Genomic DNA, 20,211 nt, shown 5'->3' on the forward strand with positions numbered 1-20,211 from the left:
CTGGAAATGTAAATCAGTAATCTGTTAGATGTATATAAAATACAAATTAGGTTAAATAAATTGCATTAAGTATTTGACTCAAATTTATACTAAGAAACATTTACATAGACTTTAACTAGTACACTCAAACAAAAATTACTCTGTGCTTAAGTGTTTTGACCCCTAAACATTTAATCTGAACCCTGACTTTTTCAAGCACAGGGGTCATTTGACCCTTGGTTTAAAAAAACTAATGACATCCTGGGACCTATTTAAAGGAAGTTGTTTGATGAATATTGTCATATTTTTATGCTCTCGGTAGGGTGGCATATAGCAGTTGAACTGTCAGTCTGTCTGTTTGTCTGTCTGTGTGTCTGTCCGAAAACTTCAACATTGGCCATAACTTTTGCAATATTGAAGATATCAACTTGATATTTGGCATGCATGTGTATCTCATGAAGCTGCATATTTTGAGTGGTCATGGTCAAGGTCATCCTTCAAGGTCAAAAGTCAAAAAATACAATCCAAGGGAAGTAATAAGCTTTAAATTGGAGATAATTTCTAAACCTGCCAAATGATATATTGAAATTTTATTTCAAAACTGTGCAAAAGGGGGCATTTGTGTTTCTGACAAACACATATCTTGTTGTAAAATATATTGAAATTTCATGACCAAATTTTGTGGAATAGTTTTAAATAGTTACAATATCTGTTGTTTTTTTTAATTAAATCTGTATGACATGGGGAACTAACACAGGGCATGGAGAAGCAATAGTTTATTAGCCTCCACTTCCCCACTTAGGCATTTATTCCTCCTTTCAGTTGATTTCCATCCTTTGGATACCAATTTTTTTTTATTACAAATATTAATCTTTGCTGGCTCAATGTACAAATAAAGAGTATGGGGGGGGGGGGAAGGGCATTTTCCTCCCCTGAGGGGGTTCGCAATTAACACCCCTGATGACTGTTATACACGTATTTGCTAAAGTTTAGATGACAAGTTTTACAAACACTATTTAAATATTTCTGTTTTGATTGATGAAATAACACGCTATTAACATTTTTATTACTCAGGAGTGTTATTTTTCTTGTTGGAATGGCATGCCTACATTATATTTTTTGAATCTTGGACAATTTGTTTGGGGATAATTTTCATTTTTTCAAAGTTCGATTAAGTACCATAAATATACTATTAATATTTCTTTGGTAGGCGACAGAATTTCTAGCTTAAATTTTTACAATTCAGAAATGATATAAATAATGCAAATGAAAGAGAGTATACAATCATGTAAATTTTAAGTACCATTACATAGTCATATTACAGAAGAATGGACAGACCTGTCACATTTATTGACAATTAGCAATACAGTTCATGCATTTTGTTGTTGTTTTAACATAAATGAATTGCCAATAAAATATTTTGGTTTGGCTCTTTATCACTCAAGCAATGTGGCAGAATATTAAGGGAATGCCATTTGTCTGCTGATCTCTCTGGCTATCTGTCAGTCTGTCTTAATCATTTTTTTGTCCACACTAAAAAAAAAGTTGACAGGCATCTATTTATCATCTTACTGTAACAAATTTGGGATTTTTATTATATGTTCATGTACATTTTTGCTTAAAAATGAGAAAACGATTTTCACTAGTATGAAGGTTGTGAGAGGCATTCCACAAAACAGGGTACTAAGTATCAATCTTACTTGTTGTGAGTATGCTTTCAAATTATCGAACAGAACATGGAAACAAAATTTCTTCTACAATTTGAATAGTTCACTGTGTCTTTTAAAAATTGGACAAATCTCTATTGGATTTTTGAATTTATCCTGTTAATGCATTCTGTTAAACAGGATACAAAGTACAGATTTGTTGAACATCTGGAACATTCTTATATTACAAAATCTGAGTTTTTTATTGAAGTTTTGTAAGATTAACACTTAGAAAAGTTAAACTTAAGATATCAGTAAGATAACACTTAGAATGACTTTAGTTTAGTAAGATAACAATGCGAATGTTTTTCAATAACATAACATTTAGAATAGAGTACATTTAGTTATCAGTAATATAACACTTAGAATGGTTATCAGTAGAATAACACTTAGACTGGTTGAATTTTAGTTATCAGTAAGATTACATTTAAACTGGTTGTTCTTTAGTTATCAGTAGCTACCTTTATTCCTTAAGATACATTTTTTGACTATATATTACAGTTGTGTGTGTACCAGTCTGACATGGTGAGAAGGTTTATAAGTTGTCTCATATTAATATATTATTCTGAATATCTATACATTTGTTAACAACAAATGATATTTGTCTAGTATCTACATACTGCAAGTATGTTCATATACATGCTACAAATGCATCATACAAGGACATTATTTACTTATTACTCATTGCTCTTTTCAAGGATATACAATTATAATACATGTATATATAATAGGATGTGCCTCACTTTACTAGGATCAAGGTTCGTTTCAATGTAAAGATAATTTTAGAAAATAAATACTTATTGCAACCCATCCTGTACGAAAATTCTATGCAAATTCTGTATAGAGTCTGTACAAAATCTGCCCAGAATCAAGACAGAATTCATTTTTTCTGTACAAAGAGGACACAGACACAGAATATAAGCAGAATTACAATGAAGCAGAATTTTATCTGTAAAGATTATTACACAAGACAGAATTTTAACACTTATAATTTTTACAAGACAGATTTTTAGCACTTTGCATTTTAGCCAGGCAGAATTTCTGTACTTGGTAGAAAAATGAGGCAGAATGTTGGACTTAGAAAAAATTTAGATTCAACATTTCAAAATGGGACTTGTAAAATTTAAGAAACAGACTTCTGATTTTAGTTTCTTATTGTTTATTGCAGGAAACATTTCTCTATTCACCGAAAACTAACAGTTATGTTCAATTCATACAATAGTTAAAATGACCAAAAAATACAGCATATTATTAGCAAAAAAAAACAAACAGCAGTACCTATTGTTCATACCATAAGGAAAATAGAAAGTTACAATTTAATCCAACAGGCTTCAAGAAAAATCTACAATGGAGTGAAATAAGGTCTATTTTTTTTACAAAGTTTTTATTCTTTGCTTATTGCTGGATAAATTGTCCCAAAATACTGAAAATTACTAGGACATTTTGTCTGCTGTTTGTCAGCAGTGACATTTTCAATGATATCCAAGATAGAGAGAGATCCAATTACCCAAGTTTACCCAAACACCAGCGTCAGGTGTGATAAATTTACTCCTATTTCAGCACATTTACTTTACTTGGCTCTCTTTTTATGAAAATATTCATTTGAATGCAAGTGCTTTAACATAACAAATTTTGTGACAAAAAATAAAAATACCATTATAAATAGGAACAATTAAGAAATTAAGACATAACATTATTAAAGTGTTGTAATGTATATGGTTATAAAGATGTTTGGTTTAGTCTACTTTAAAAAGGTGGTTAAGTCTACTTTGAAAAGGATAGTACACTTGTAAGTGTGCGACAAAATCTCAGAGACTTGACATTCGAAGTTTTCAAGCAAAAATCAAAATGTTCCATGAAATGGGGCGCAGAAGACTATGAGGAAAGAATTATTATTACCAGAGGTATGTTAAAATTTGCTTTTTCTTTCATCAAAATATGTATTTAATCTGTTGACAGTATTTGGCTTTGTTTGTAAATTTGTTTAAAATTGAAACTTTGGTTGTGCATATTCAACTTATAATGCATAAATCATAGTTTCCTAGTTTTTGTAACAATGACCTTGACCTTGAAACGACTGGTCCCCGAATGAATTCCTATGCTAGGTCTGTATGTAAGCAATGAATCTGCATACAAATGATATATGCAATATTGCCATCCAAACTCAAGTTATTGAGCAGAACTTTTTTTTTTAAGTCACCTTAGCACTAAATGCTCATGGTGAGCTATATGATGTCAGTCTATGTATGTATATATAAGATCTTTTAAGGAGGCTTTTAGATCACCTGAGCACAAGGTTGTTCTTATTGTAAGCTTTTGTGATTGCCTTTTATCCATTGTGCCTCAAACATTTACCATGTAAACACTGTTGTGGAAATATTTAATGTCAAATCTTTATGAAACTTGTTTTGAACATTTTTTTCAAATAATAGCACTTTTGCTCATCTTAAAAAAAACAACAACATTTGTTTTAATGGTAATACGCCAAGTTAGGAAATGGTTCCTATACATACAAAAACATAGACACCAAGGTAATTCTTCCTTGTATTGCTATAATGAAATCTTCTGAACACAAGTGACAAACTGCACAAATCAATTGAGTTACTTTGGGTCTTAGGTACTGGTAAGCTCAATATTTTCCTTTGACCCTCATTTTATTTGCATTAGCAGGCAAGTTAATAAAGATAAATGATTATAATTTTCCAGATGGTTAAACTGATGGAACATTATCCAACCACAATAAAAAGATTTGGATTGCGCAAGTTTTGCAGTGCTGCCTTTTACCTGATGGTGAAACTTAGTTCCGGGTATGTAAGGTATGAAAGTAAAAGTTTTTTTCATAAAAGTCTTTTTTTATTAGTCTTTTCGAGAAATAAACATTGATTGTATCATCATAAAGCATACATAACTTTGATAAATGCTTCAATTTAACGTTTGATTAGCAATGTTCACAGATTTTGATTTAGATCAACTTCTGTCTTAAAATATATTTTTTAGTTAAGTGGAATGAAGTGCTTTCGTTTATTTTTAAACAGCCATAAATCCGAGGGAGACACAAGAACAGTCAAGAGGTCAGGTTCTGGCGGGGAACAAGCATGACATAAAGCCTGTGCTTGATGCCGTCATCATTTCTGCTTGCAAAGGTACATTTTTAGCCGGATTTTTTTCGAAAAAATCTCGGCTTATAGATTGATGTTGTCGGGCGGGGCGGGCGGGGTGGCGGCGTGCTCGAAAATGTTAAAGTTCTTATTTCATGGTATAACTTTGGTATGCTTGGACCTAGAGTCTTCAAACTTGACATGAAGGTTGGCCAGGATTAACAGATGACCACTGGTCATTTCAAGGTCATTCATTTGAAGGTCAAGGTCACTGTGACCTTCAATATAAAAAATGTTAAAGTTGTTATAACTTTGGTATGCTTGGACCTAGAGTCTTGAAACTTGACATGAAGGTTGGCCATAACTAGTTAGTAACCACTGGTCATTTCAAGGTCATTCATTTGAAGGTCAAGGTCACTGTGACCTTGAATGTAAAAATGTTAAAGTTCTTATTTCATGGTATAACTTTGGTATGCTTGGACCTAGAGTCTTCAAACTTGACATGAAGGTTGGCCAGGATTAACAGATGACCACTGGTCATTTCAAGGTCATTCATTTGAAGGTGAAGGTCACTGTGACCTTCAATATAAAAATGTTAAAGTTGTTATAACTTTGGTATGCTTGGACCTAGAGTCTTGAAACTTGACATGAAGGTTGGCCAGAACTAGTAAGTAACCACTGGACATTTCAAGGTCATTCATTTGAAGGTCAAGGTCACTGTGACCTTGAATGTAAAAATGTTAAAGTTGTTATAACTTTGGTATGCTTGGACCTAGAGTCTTGAAACTTGACATGAAGGTTGGCCAGAACTAGTAAGTAACCACTGGACATTTCAAGGTCATTCATTTGAAGGTCAAGGTCACTGTGACCTTGAATGTAAAAATGTTAAAGTTCTTATTTCATGTTATAACTTTGGTATGCTTGTACCTAGAGTCTTCAAACTTGAAATAAAGATTGGCCAGTACTAGAAGATGACCACTGGTCATTTCAATGTCATTCATTTGAAGGTCAAGGTCACTGTGACCTTAAATGTTAAAATGTTAAAATTGTTATAACTTTGGTATGCTTGGACATAGAGTCTTCAAACTTGACATGAAGGTTTGCAAGCACACTTAGATGACCACTGGTCAATTCAAGTTCATATTTGTGACCTTAAATGTTATTGTTGTTCATGTATATGCATGCATTCAAAACATAACACAAGGTTTGCTCATGCCTTGAAAAGTACTTACATTTCATTTTGACCTTTGAACAATATTTCAGTAATTTAAGTATTGCATTGACAAAAACACGAAAGGTACTTTCCTGTCATTTAAATCAAAAATCCGGCTTCAATGCGGTCATCTCCGACCGCGGAACTCTTGTGTTTTGTTTTTTTTGGCTAGGTATTTAACATAATGAAACAGTGGTAGGAATTTTATTTAATTTTATGACCAGGTTTTCAAAGAAGATAAAAAATGAGATTATTAAATGGGGGTAGAGCGTATCTGGTCAATAACTTAAGTTTGCCTAGACTCAATTGATGACCTTGCATTGAGGCCAAGATAGGGATTGCATACAGAGCCCAAATGTGTCACTAAAAATAAACAAGAAACCGTCGGAGACGGGTGATGCTCCCCAAAGTTTTTTTTTGTCACAATATTGCACTTTATATTCAGATAAAAGGAAACGTCTTGAGGGCACAGTAGTTGGGGGGACAACAATTTTTTTATAGAAAATTTCAGAAGGCCATAACTCTGTGAAAAATCATCCAGCCAGAACCCGCTGATAATATGCACATCTCCTCTTGGTAGTGAAGCTTCCCATAAAGTTTCATTGAATTCCGTCATTAGTTGCTGAGAAATAGCCCGGACAAGAATTGCACTATATGTACAGTTAATGGAAAATTTCAAAGGGCCATAACTCTGTGAAAAATCATCCGGCCAGAACCCGCTGATAATATGCACATCTCCTCTTGGTAGTGAAGCTTCCCATAAAGTTTCATTGAATTCCGGTCATTAGTTGCTGAGAAATAGTCCGGACAAGAATTGCACTATATGTACAGTTAATGGAAAATTTCAAAGGGCCATAACTCTGTGAAAAATCATCCGACCAGAACCCGCTGATAATATGCACATCTCCTCTTGGTAATGAAGCTTCCCATAAAGTTTCATTGAATTCCGGTCATTAGTTGCTGAGAAATAGCCCGGACAAGAATTGCACTATATGTATAGTTAATGGAACATTTCAAAGGGCCATAACTCTGTGAAAAATCATCCGACCAGAACCCGCTGATAATATGCACATCTCCTCTTGGTAGTGAAGCTTCCCATTAAGTTTCATTGAATTCTGGTCATTAGTTGCTGAGAAATAGCCCGGAAAAGAATTGCACTATATGTACAGTTAATGGAAAATTTTAAAGGGCCATAACTCTGTGAAAAATCATCCGACCAGAACCCGCTGATAATATACACATCTTCTCTTGGTAAAAAGGTTAACTTGAGCTTGGATGGAGGTATTGGACACAAATTGTGTGTTAGCTTTATCCTTTTTACAGCCATTCTCACCCTTCCTCTGAATGAAGTAGTGCAGTTGTCTGTTACTCAACTTACTGACATTAGTTTCACTGTTTGGTATAAGCACTTGGTCCTGGTAAACCAGCTATTCTAGGATACTTTGAGTTGGTTAACTTAATGATATGACAGGCATATTGTTGATATGCTGTTGACAACAGCCAATAATCCAACAAAATCAAACAATAATGCAAACGTAGAAAATTTAGTTGTTTGCAGTCGTTTGAAGTCGGATCAAGGTCAAAGTAACATTTACTAAATACCAAAAAATTATTGGGATCGCATTTTAACTTTAGGTCTAATTAATACTAGAATCAAACAATGGTTTGAAATTCAATTGGATGTTTGTGCTATAAATGAATTTTGTTGGGCTGGCACTTGATGTATGATGTCTTTAATACAGGTATGGCATTACTGTTTGAAACTGAGTAGTTAGAATAAATTGGTTTCACCATGTATCAGTTTTTTAGCTCGGCTGTTTTCGGAGAAAACCCAAGGTATTGTCATAGCCAGCTCGCCGTCCGGCGTCAGCCTTTCCGACGTACTTAAACCTTGACATTTTGCTCTAAAATCAAAGTGCTTCCACCTACAACTTTGAAAGGTGGCCTCTAAAAAAAAAAAATATATATCTGACAAGCTTTTATTTATTCAAAACTGCACCCGCAGCCGAGCGTTGGCACCTGTTATGCGGTGCCCTTGTTCAGGAATGATATAAATATGTAAATGTGTGAACATTTATTTTTTTCCGATAGGTTATGTCTGGATGTGGTGCAAAGACCACAGCAAAACAGTGCCAGATGACACCTCCTTCAACAAGGCAGTGACACTCCAAATAGACTACTCCAGGAAATAAATGAAATCATCTTGTTTAAATTGAGACTAAAAATAGGGGGTGTTAGATTTTTTAATTTTTACCCTGTCATAATGTGATCAATTCAACAACAACAAAAATATTGGTACTGTCAGTATATTTCATTGTGTAAGTTTTATTGTTTACATTTTATAATCTCATAAAAAAAATGTTATTTATTGATGGTCTGTTTATTTTGCTTGTTCTTCCTGCATACATTTTTTGTACAGAAAATTTTCTGTACAGAATTTAATATTAAACAGGTTTTATTCTGCACAGAATTCTATTCTCACATTTTGGTTCTCCCCAGATTTAATATTGCCAGATTTTTTTCTGCCTCGAACAAATTCTGCATAATTTAAATAATTCGTAAAATCTGTACAGAATTCGTTCTTTGTTTATATTGAAAAAATCTATAAATAGAAATCTGGTTCAACTCATTTAAAATGGACACCAAATATTGTCTGCACATATTTTACACAGATATGTGTATTTTATTCTGCACATAATCTGGTTGCAGTCTGCCCAAACATTTTCGTACAGGATTGTTTATTGTATTAATTTCAAATACTTATTGCAAGCCATTGTTGATTGTATTCATTTCAATTGTTCTGCCATAATCATGTGAAGGGTTCTGAAAGTCACATAATTATATTGTTTCACATTCAACACTGGGAAAATAACATGGTCACATAGTGCATGTTAATGTGTCCATGTCATTTTTGAGAAACCTGATTATTAATGTGTCATGTGATCCGTGAAGACAGAACATTTGTAAGATATATGTATACAAATTTATGGTATTGTATTTTACACCATCAAATACCATGGGAATGGTAAGTTTGCGCAAGTCAGAGTTTTAAATTTCATTTCCCAACAATTTAAGTTTCTTTCCTTTTTTAGCATATACTCAATTAACATACTGTTTTTTAGCTTACCTATTCACAGAATATTCTGAGCAATACAACTCACCCAAATTTTGTTGTCTGTGTTATTCTCTGGTTGCGTTAAATATGCAACACCTCAATATCAATGTTTCTACTACAATTGTTCAATGTGTTTAGGGTCATTGTGCGAGGTCAATGATCAAGTTCCATAACTGTTACATATGTTAGAATTCAGCAGACCTATTCACCCTTTTATGTACTTAAAAAAATCAGTTTAATGTATGTGTGCAACAGCTCTATTTGATTATTTAAGATATTGAAATTAAACTTTACAAGCGTTCGAGGCCCATAACTCTGACCTGCAATTTAGCAAAATTACTCGTCTTGGTGTACTTTGTGTACTGAGAAATAAGTTAAAATGTTTATGAGCAACAACTACTATCTCTAGCTGAAATGTTTATGAGCAACAACTACTATCTCTAGCTGAAATGATTATGAGCAACAACTACTATCTCTAGCTGAAATGATTATGAGCAACAACTACTATCTATAGCTGAAATGATTATGAGCAACAACAAATACATGTATCTCTAGCTGATATGAGACCTTGCATGGGGTTTGCATTAGTGATAAGTTGGGTTGATGTCAAGGTCATTGTTGTTAAATACAGATAATAACCCTGCCCTCAATAACTTCAGTTAGGATGAAGACATTGTTCTGCAATTCGTTGATACTTTACAGGCTAATCTAGCAAGGCATTTCATTTGGGAATAGTACTGAAAAATAGAAAGAGTACCTGCATAATAACTTCAATATTGATGGAGGTAATGGGCTGCAATATTGTTTGTAAATAGCTTACATGCAGATGGGGTGTCCACATATTTGGAAAAGCCCCTCATGTCCGTTGGTACAAAAATGCTGACCCATTTTATGCACCAATCATAGTCCCTTAAAAAAAATACAGCTGTTCATGTGGGATTTTGAAAGGATTGTGAATTGGGTCTTCTTAGAGGATCCCTCTTGATTGTTTTGAAGGTAAAGGTCAGATTGACCAAAAGATGAAAAAGAGGGTCCCGTTATTGAATGCTGTCTGAAATAACTCTGGACAGCATTGACCTAATATCCTTGGAACTGTTTTGATTGTTTGTTCAATGACTGGTAGAGGACCTCCTTTTGATTTTGGATTATTGTTTTTTTGTACTGAAAATAATAAAATTATTGAACAGTGATCCTTGTATGATCCTAATGCATTAATTGAATTATGGGAAAATCAGTCTTCCCATAATTATGTATACATTAAACTTACATGTGACAACACTTCAGCATATCTGGAAAAGCAATCAGGAAGAAATCAAGATACAATTATCATATGAGAATAACAATTTGCGCTAGTGCAGAAAATCTCATCAATGTAAATGATGCAAAGATATGAGTCATTTAAGTGCTTTTGTTCAAAAACTGTTGTTCAATTGAAGCCCTTACCTTTTTCTTAAAAAATCAATCAATTTCATCAGGGGTAAACATGAAATTGTAATCAAACACCTTCGTCACAAAAGTTTCATCTCCTTAAGAGTTTCTTTATTCTTCCTCACTTTAATACGTCTTTATTGAAAAGGTTTGATAGTGTTGATGTTCCATAAAGAGTAACACAATGCATGTCTATGGACTTTTTGTTCTATCTTCAGAGTGACAGTTGTATGAATATGTGTGAAGTGTGGAGACCACCCCCGCTACCATACAAAACTGGAGTGGATTTGAAGGTTTTGAAGACAATTTATGCTGATAATCTGGCCTACATCAATTACACAAGTAAATACTAATATTCTATATATATAATGTTTCTATATATTTCAGGTAGTAATCCTTTAATGTTTTCTCATGATACATTTTTTATACGCCATACTTTTGGTCACATGCAGTCAAAGTGAAGGGTAACTCTTTGTGACTAGTATTACTTCAGTACTGGGATAACCAATTTATATCAACATGGACATCCAACATACTCAGGGGTTTCACTGGCCTAAAAAAAGTTGTCACCACTTTTTCGCGGCATGAAAACTGTAGTTATTCCAACCTTATTAATAAGAACAATCATTAAAAAAAAAACTTACTGCATTAATGTCATTGACTATATTATCACTTTAAAAAGTATGTTATTACATAAATAACAATAAGTATCTTCATAAGTCATACCTTCATAAGTCTTACCTTCATAAGTCTGAATAAGCTTTATTTGTATTAAACATTTTTTCAACTTGATAAACAACACAGATAACCAAAATAATATAATATTAATGTTAACATCAATGTATTAAACAGTATGCTGCATAAATGTTTCAAAATTAATTATTTAACATAGAATCACACCAATGTACATCATTTGAAAGAGAAAAAGAAATATAAATCATCAGAAAATAAAGCATCTCTCTTCAAATTGTTAAACAGTTATGCTTGGTCATTTGGACATGATATACATCAGCTTCTGTTGTTAAAACGTTTTCTGTAAGTGGTGGATGATTTCTAGGCTCAAATAAATGAATGTTGTTCACGCCTATTTCCTGACATGAAGGCCCAGATAATTGCCACCAACCATTCTAGTTGCCTGAAATAACATAAAACATATTTTTACAAACTATCAACAACAAACCAACACATAAATGTCCCTTTCTTTAAATGTCCGAATTTGTACAAATCCGAAATATAGTACCGCGAGTGAATGATATACTTTTTATTTCAGAAATTGTTGGTATCTTAATCAAAGTATATCCTTCTCAGAACATTATAATAATAAAACTGTTTAACAGAAATGCTCACAAATACCTGTTGAAACAAGTTTTTATTTGTTTTTGTGGAAAAAATTTAATGCTTTGGATTAAAGAAATAGCGGCCCTAATAATCATTAAAATTATTGATCGTCGTGACAGTTTGTTCCCGTGTTACTTAATTTATTGCTCAACACTAAAGGAACTGTTAATCCGATAATAACCCCTATAAAACTTGACAATAGCAGTAAAAACACCGTTTGTAACACTTACACGCTTCAGTGATTTCAATTGCACTGTAGGTCGCTTACATCTTCGTAAATCAATATTTACAACTGACAGATGCTTGCCGCTAATGCTCGGCCGCGTGCTTTCGATTCGCAGTACATTTCTGGATAGGATTTTACCGATTTTTTTTAATTCGCCACTTTAAAAAAAATGGAGCCACTTTTAAAAATTTAGCGCCATTGGCGATCGACAGCAAAACCCCTGATACTTAAGTCAATATGTTTTCTTGTTGTGGCAATTCGTATGCAATGGATAGAACAAAATTCAATAAGGTCAGGATGAACTGCATGGTTAACCAGTAAAGCTTGTTGTTTAAAAATGTGCTTTGAAACAAAACTACGCCTGGTCTGGCAAATATTTTAATTTCCTTTTTGCTGTCATCAATTAATTTCTTTTTACATATGACTATTTCATTTAACCAATTTTGTCTTTTGTACCAATTAAGGGTTTTATTTAAAATTCAGTGTTAATTTCACATATAGAAAGAAAGAGATTGATGTACAGAAAACATCTCTTAATTCTTGGTTGACCCAATATTGAAGGGTCGTGTCTTACAACAATAATGCATCCGCAAAGCTTTTTATACCATAATATATAGCAAATATTCTAAATACATGATAAATGTATACTAAAGTATTTAAAGAAAATCCTTTGTATGCAAGTGTTCTTTATTATACAGCAAATAGTCACCAAACAGGCCTTTTATAAGGTCAAAACAAGAATGTAATCAGCCACACATGAGCATTAGATTGTACTTAATAATAGCAATATGCCTTATTAGGAACTAATTCATAAATTCTGGGCCTGGATGTATATTGCCATAAACTATCAAAGGATGTTTGTATTTTTTTCTGAAAAAAAATGCAAATCAGTGTGTGTGTTTTTTTTCATTAAAATTTGGGGCTGTACCCCATTCCAACTGAAGGTCCCCCTGCCCCATTTTTTTGCCCCTCTTCAAAGAAGAAGGGGTATATTGTTTTGGTGGATGTCTGTAGGTTTGTCTGTCGGTAGACCAGTATGTCTGTCTGTAGACCAGTTCGTTTCCAATCCATAACTCGTCAACAAATTGACCGATTGGCTTGATACTTCACATGTGCATTGGCCTTGGACAGTAGAAGACCTCTATTGAAATTGGGGTCACTAGGTTAAAGGTCAACGTCACTATCACACAAAGTGTGAAAATTATTTCCGATCAATAACTCGTCAACGAATTTACTGATTGGCTTGATACTTAAGATGTTTATGGCCTTGGACAGTAGATGACCCCTATTGAAATTGGGGTCACTAGGTTAAAGTTCAAGGTCACTATCACACTAAGTGTGAAAATCATTTCAGATCAATAACTTGTCAACGAATTTTCTGATTGGCTTGATACTTAAGATGTGCATTGGCCTTGAACAGTAGAAGACTGCTATTGAAATTGGTCTCACTAGGTCAAAGGTCAAGGTCACTTTCACACTAAGTGTGAACAATTGTTTTCCAATCAATAACTCGTCAACGAATTTACTGATTGGCTTGATACTTCACATGTGCATTGGCCTTGGACAGTAGATGGCTCCTATTGAATTTGGGGTCACAAGGTCAAAGGTCAAGGTCACTATCACACTTAGTGTGAAAATCGTTTCCAATCAATAACTCATCAACAAATTGACCGATTGGCTTGATACTTCACATGTGCATTGACCTTGAACAGTAGATGACCCCTATTGAAATTCGGGTCTTTAGGTCAAAGGTCAAGGTCACTTTCATACTAAGGCTGAAAATTGTTTCCAATTAATAACTCGTCAACGAATTGACCAATTGGCTTGATACTTCAGGTGTTCATTGGCCTTGGACAGTAGATGACCCCCAATGAAATTGGGGTAACTAGGTCAAAGGTCAAGGGCACTACCACAATAAGTGTGAAAATCAGTTCTGATCAATAACTCTTCAATGAAATTGACCGATTGGCTTGATACTTCACAAATGCATTGGGCTTGGCCAGTAGATAACCCCTATTGAAATTCGGGTTACTAGGTCAATGGAACTATCACACTAAGTGTCGTATCATTCATAACTCATCAACGCATTGACCGATTGGCTTGATGCTTCACATGTGCATTGGCCTTGGACAGTAGATGACTGCTATTGTTATTGGGGTCACAAGGTCAAAGGTCAAGGTCTCTATCACACTAAATTTGAAAAATTGTTTTCCCATCAATTACTTGTCAACAAATTGACTGATTGGCTTGATACTTCACATGTGCATTGGCCTTGGACAGTAGATGACCCCTATTGAAATTGGGGTCACTAGGTCAATGGTCAAGGTCACTATCACATGTAGTGTGAAAATTGTTTCCAATCAATAACTTATCAACAAAGTGACCGATTTGCTTGATACTTCATATGTGCATTGGCCTTGATCTATTGACATTGGGATCACTAGGTCAAGGTCACTAAGTGTGCAAATTGTTTCCGATCAATTACTCTTCAACCAATTGACTGATAAGTTTGATACTTCACAAGTGCATTAGCCTTGGACAGTAGATGACCCCTATTGAAATTGGGGATACTAATTCAAAGGTCAAGGTCACTGTGACAGAAAAAATCCTGTGTGAAGGCCCTGTTTTGGCAGCATTAGTTTCCGACTGGGGAGCTCTTTTTTTTTCAACATTCAGTTCAATTTCCATCCAGCTCTGTAAGTTGAAACTTAGTAAATATAATTTTTAAACACTTTAATTCTCAATTTTAAAGCATTTGTGTAAAAACAACAACAATAGTGCGCTTTTTCCCAATCCAAATGGACCCAGCCCCATTCCCAAAATGGTGAAAAAAAATCACTGCAAATCCCTTCATGACCCTTAGCTACCAGTTGACCTTCATGACCCTTAGCTACCAGTTGACCTTCATGACCCTTAGCTACCAGTTGACCTTCATGACCCTTAGCTACCAATTGACCTTCATGACCCTTACCTACAAGTTGACTGCTTATTTGTTGTTTAGCCAACATTAACCCTTTGCATGCTGGGAAATTTTTCGTCTGCTAAAATGTTGTCTGCTGAATTTCTAAAATTAGCATTTTCTTCGAATATTTTCAAAGAATACTTTCAGAATAGCAAACAATTTGGATCCTGATGGGACGCCAAGTTTTGTGGTGTCTCATCTGGATCCAAACTGTTTGCAAAGGCCTTTAAAATTCGGTTCCAGCACTGAAAGAGTTAAAAAAAGGGAATAACTGATATTTATTATTTACTTGAATCTTTTTCAGGTTGCTGCCCAGGATATAGATATATTGATGGTTCAGATATCAGTAGTACTACAGCAGGTAAGAAAACCAACATTTGTCGTCTTGTCAATTCCATCTTTTAATCCTGCATCCATCTTTGAGTCCTTTACAAACACTCAACTAACAGAAGTGGGCTTGTAGTTAAATATATTGCTTTTTATGTAGGATGTAAAGTGGTATTGAGTGTATTACATCCTGTGTTATTTTCAACCTCTGCAAACTTTAACTATGTTTCGAGTCATGTTTATGAAGCCATTTTGAAACATCAGAATAAATATATGCATCTAAACCCCACACTAGCAAAATGGCCAACCAAAAATGAAGTTTTACTCATCAATACAGTGATTTTTTATGCTCAATTTGGAAAATCACTGTACCAGCTCAATAGAGAAAATTCGCATCGTAAAGTCTTCATAATGGGAAATTAATGTATTTGATTTTTTGCTCCCAAACACTTAAAAATTGATAACTAAATGTTGTCAAGTCTTCAATAATATATTTATTTAGGCTTAAGGCATAGAGCTGCACAGGGAAACTAACTACATGTTGCATTTTAATAAAAAAAATGTAGTTTTTTCTTATTAGGAAAGTGCCGTTTTCGGGTACTTAATAAAGAAGGAAAAAAATTGCTGCAGTAAATTCCTGTTGACTCATTTCAGAAACTGAACCTGCTTGACATTCACAAGGTTTGATGCATTATAATTAATGCATTATTTTCTTTTTGTAAATGTCTTTACAGTTATTAAGAAATTAAAAAAAGTTTTTTATGGGAATGCCCGAGTTCACTGGCATATGGGCATATCAGACTTGGATGGATTTCAAACAACTTGGCACTTACACAACAAGAAGGGGAAGGGTTGCATTTAAAGAGACCTACATTTAGGGCCAAGGTCAAGATTGAAATTCAAAGCCAAAAATAAGAAATTTGTATGCACCCGGATCGAATGATCGGGGGTATATTGTTTTTGGCCTGTTTGTCATTGTATGTGTCTACGGTATCTGTCTGTCTGTCTGTCACAAACTTTAACCTTGGTTAAACTTTTGCAATTACTTGTAATATTGAAGATAGCAACTTGATATTTGGCATGCATGTGTATCTCATGGAGCTGCACATTTTTAGTGATGAAAGGTCAAGGTCACCCTTCAAGGTCAAAGTAAAAAAAAAAAATCAAAGCGGCGCATTAGGGGGCATTGTGTTTCTGACAAACACATCTCTTGTTCTTAATTCTACACTTCAACACCGTTATTTCGAAGTCGTCGGGACCGTTAACAAAACTTCTGATTAACAATAATTCGCAATAAACATTTGACAGAAGACTTCTTTGATTGGATACCGGCCCTTCTTGAGATTGCTCGACATTTGGTTGGGGAAATAGTAACTTGGTGGACTTGTTTGTATCAGACATTTTGTTATGACTTTTGTTAAAAAGGTAGAGTTTATATATATATGCATTTCATTTGACCAACTTTTCTCAGACCTAACGTGACATGTTAGTTTGTTACTAAAGCATGCAAAACTACATTAATAGTAATTATCGGCTTTTGACGACATTATAAAATTAACACTCTACGCGCAGATGACAAAGGTGTAATTATCGGCTTTTGACGCGCCACGCACAGACGACAAAGGTGTGATATTACGCTCAGTGTTTTGCAGTTTTGACTTAGGATAAAAGATTGATAATTAGGTGGGAATTATAGTGTTGGGACCGACAGAATCACTTCGAATTAACGATTTCTTAGGTTTAACGAAGTTCGGATTAACAATGAAATTTTAAATAAAATAAAGAAGAACGAAAATCGGGACCCGAAAAATACTTCGAAATAGCGTTGACTTCGGATTATCGGTGTTCGAAATAACGGTGTTGAAGTGTATTGCAAAAACAGCATGGATGATTTTTCAAATTACTCAGTGGAAGTGATTAACATAATCAGTGAGTGAGTCATGCATTTAAACCATTTAGTGCCTTGCTCCAAGGTCATGGTCACAGTATAAAGTTGAAAAAAATCCAGCCTATACACCTTTTTTTACAATATATCTTTTTCCAAACTGAATGGATTTTCAAATAACAGAAGAAATAAGCATGGTGAGAGGGATTTTGCTCTGAGGTCATGCATGTTATAAGGTTAATGTAAGAAATCAAACCATTTTACCTATTTTATGGATGTTTGTTTGTCAAGCACTGATTTTTTTTAATGGCCAAAATTATTAAGTGAAATTTTTACAAAGTGTCCAGAAAAGGACAAGGTCCCTAGGTCAATGTATCAATTGAAGGACAGTTGTCAAAACAATAGTATTGAGCATACTTAGGATTTTCAAATAACTAAAAAGTTACAAACATGCTGAGAGTGAGTGGTGCACAGAAGAAATAGGTCCTGAGGTCAAAGGTCAAGGTCGTGATTAAGGGTCAGAGTTTAAGTAAAAGTGATCAGTTGAGACTTATTGCAAGTCTTTATTGACAAGAATGCCTTATGACAATGCCACTTTTTTGTAATGTTACACAAAACTTGTGTCATTCATAATGACTTTTGAGATTGTCCAAGTAGTTAGTATAACAGTAGCCCACAGACATTACTTTTTTTCAAACTATTTTTGCATGTCATTTGATATGTTGAATTGTGAGCCTACTCTGTTAATTGGTTTTTGTATTCACACGTTTTTAATTTCCATAAATTATACCTTTCATAAACATTTTTCTTCTTTATCATTATTTATCATTGTAAGGGGGCTTCAATAAGCATGGTTGTTGTTTAGTGATAGTTCTTCAAATTAAGTAGGCTAGCACTACAAATGCATACATTACTAGGCTACACTCAACTAAATGTCAACCTTAATTTGCTGAGAGGTCCTTAATCTCAAAACATTGAATGAATTTTAGGACCAAAATACGAAATAGTAATCATCTTTTTGAGCCTTCTGGTCTGTTGAGCCTTATGGTCTTTTAGTGACTCATAGTCTACCCTTAAACAGATAGTGGACCTCAGCCTTCTGCTTTTGTCCTCTAGTTGTTTTACAGCTGAATCTTTTGAACCTGGAAGGCCAGCATGAAGTCAGTGTTGTTTTATATTTTTAAATAAAATGTTGTTATAAAAAGTTTTTATATTTATGTCACAACTGCATCCAATTGATAAAATTATCTTTTTTGTAATACAAAGCCTCTACATAGGCTTCTAATAAATAAATGGAGAAAACAACTACAGTTTGAAAATCATAGTAATTGATACTTAAGAGAGTTTCTATTTTCCCCCTTACTATAGCAACATCAATATCAAGGGAAGTGACACAACCTGTTACTTTTAAGACGCAGGAAGGTAAATATTGTTAGGCTGCCATGGCAACCATGATCTGTTACAAACCAGCACCAGTAACTGCATTCTTTCCAAGCATAACATAATCAGCATGCCATATGATAGTTTTATGTAATATGTTACACATGTTATGTTAAATAGTTAAAAATTGATATGAAATAATATGTCATAACACTCTTGTTGAAAAATTGTAGTTGCAATGATATCATCAATGAATAAGTCTGTTGTGAAAACCCTTATTCATTGGGTGATACTAAACCAAGTTCCAATCTTTTCTCTTTTATTTATCACATGAAAAAAAAACTTAATCACCTGTGTATAAAGTGAAGTGAACATGAGACATAGATGAATAATTGCAGCTCAAATTCTTTCAAGAGATTAGTACAAAACACTTAGGCTAGTATTCCATCCGTCCCTATCCGCATCCTCATATCAGCATCCGCAAAAAAATAGAACAAGTTGAAATGCACTGCGCTTATTTCATTCATCTGCATCTGCATATCGGCATGAGCAATAGGAGTCCGCAAAAGAACGCTCAAGCATTCTCATGCGAACAAGATATGGACAGCATTTAGCACAATGAGGTAACGGATTTATTTGAAATAAACTCTTCAACTAGAGAGAGAACGTATCCAAATTGTTGTTTGTTTAGTCGAAAGTAACCTTTAATCTCCTCAACAGCAAGTTCAAGTTCTTTAACTAAATGGTTGTAAGTTCCAAATGTTTGGCGACTTCTTACTTATGCATGTGCCCACCATCTGTGCGTTTGTTTACGTTTACACTTCTTCGCATAAACAACAGCAGCACCAATTAACAAAAAAGAAAGATACCGTAATTACTCTATGTTTTCGGACACATAAAAATAATATTTTTTTTTCGTGTCCGAAAACTTAGATACGAAAAATATTCACAAAATACAGGTGTCCGAAAACTTAGAGTCGAAAATTGAAGTCTCAGAAAATAGCGTCAATTGTATTAACGACTACCGGTAATAGCACGCGCTTGTAAAATACCATGCCGTATAGTATAAATTACAGTTATATATGTTTGCACTGCATTTTAAATAATTTTAAATGCTTAATTTATTTGACAGAAAGTTACTACAAGGTTGTACTTTGACCAATGAGTTCAAAGATGAGCATGTGATGTACCGATACTCGCTAGTATGAACCTGTAATTAACGCATTAAAAAAGCAAACTAGGAATTCTTTGTTTGTTCATTTCTGATAGTTGTTGTCTAACACCTTCCATTGTTCGTAAAACTTGCAATAGGGTGCATCATACTTTGAAGCGTTTAGTATTTGTCACAGTTATTTTACTGAAAAGGGGTAGTACCATTGCGGTAGATAATTGAACTGTTAATTGGCACTACCCCTGGTAATTGTCATAACGCTTATGCTATCGGGCGAAACCATTGTTTAATACCGGTTTACAAGGTCATTTACCCAATAACGCAAATGTAATGGTCGGTTGCCCTCAGGCATGCACCTGCCATGTTTTATGATGTTAATCTGG

General features: G+C 34.0%; 1 protein-coding gene across 32 annotated transcripts in view; it reads left to right on the top strand.

Moving 5' to 3' along the window:
* Positions 1–20,211, top strand: part of LOC127869326 (uncharacterized) — an 81,962-nt gene that overhangs the window by 28,099 nt on the left and 33,652 nt on the right. For 20 of the 32 annotated variants that reach the window (XR_008044514.1, XR_008044513.1, XM_052411793.1 and 17 more), the window contains exons 3-5: positions 10,758–10,881; positions 15,370–15,426; positions 18,646–18,699. Coding sequence is in view for 30 of the 32 variants with exons in the window: in XM_052411793.1 (XP_052267753.1) it covers positions 10,758–10,881; positions 15,370–15,426; positions 18,646–18,699 (235 nt within the window). In the remaining 2 variants the exon portion in view is untranslated. The remainder of the gene's footprint in view (positions 1–10,757; positions 10,882–15,369; positions 15,427–18,645; positions 18,700–20,211) is intronic. The other 12 variants (XM_052411800.1, XM_052411806.1, XM_052411812.1 and 9 more) reach the window with 1 other exon arrangement.

The sequence above is a fragment of the Dreissena polymorpha genome, chromosome 2, assembly GCF_020536995.1.
Source record: "Dreissena polymorpha isolate Duluth1 chromosome 2, UMN_Dpol_1.0, whole genome shotgun sequence".
Classification (NCBI taxonomy): Eukaryota; Metazoa; Mollusca; class Bivalvia; order Myida; family Dreissenidae; genus Dreissena; species Dreissena polymorpha.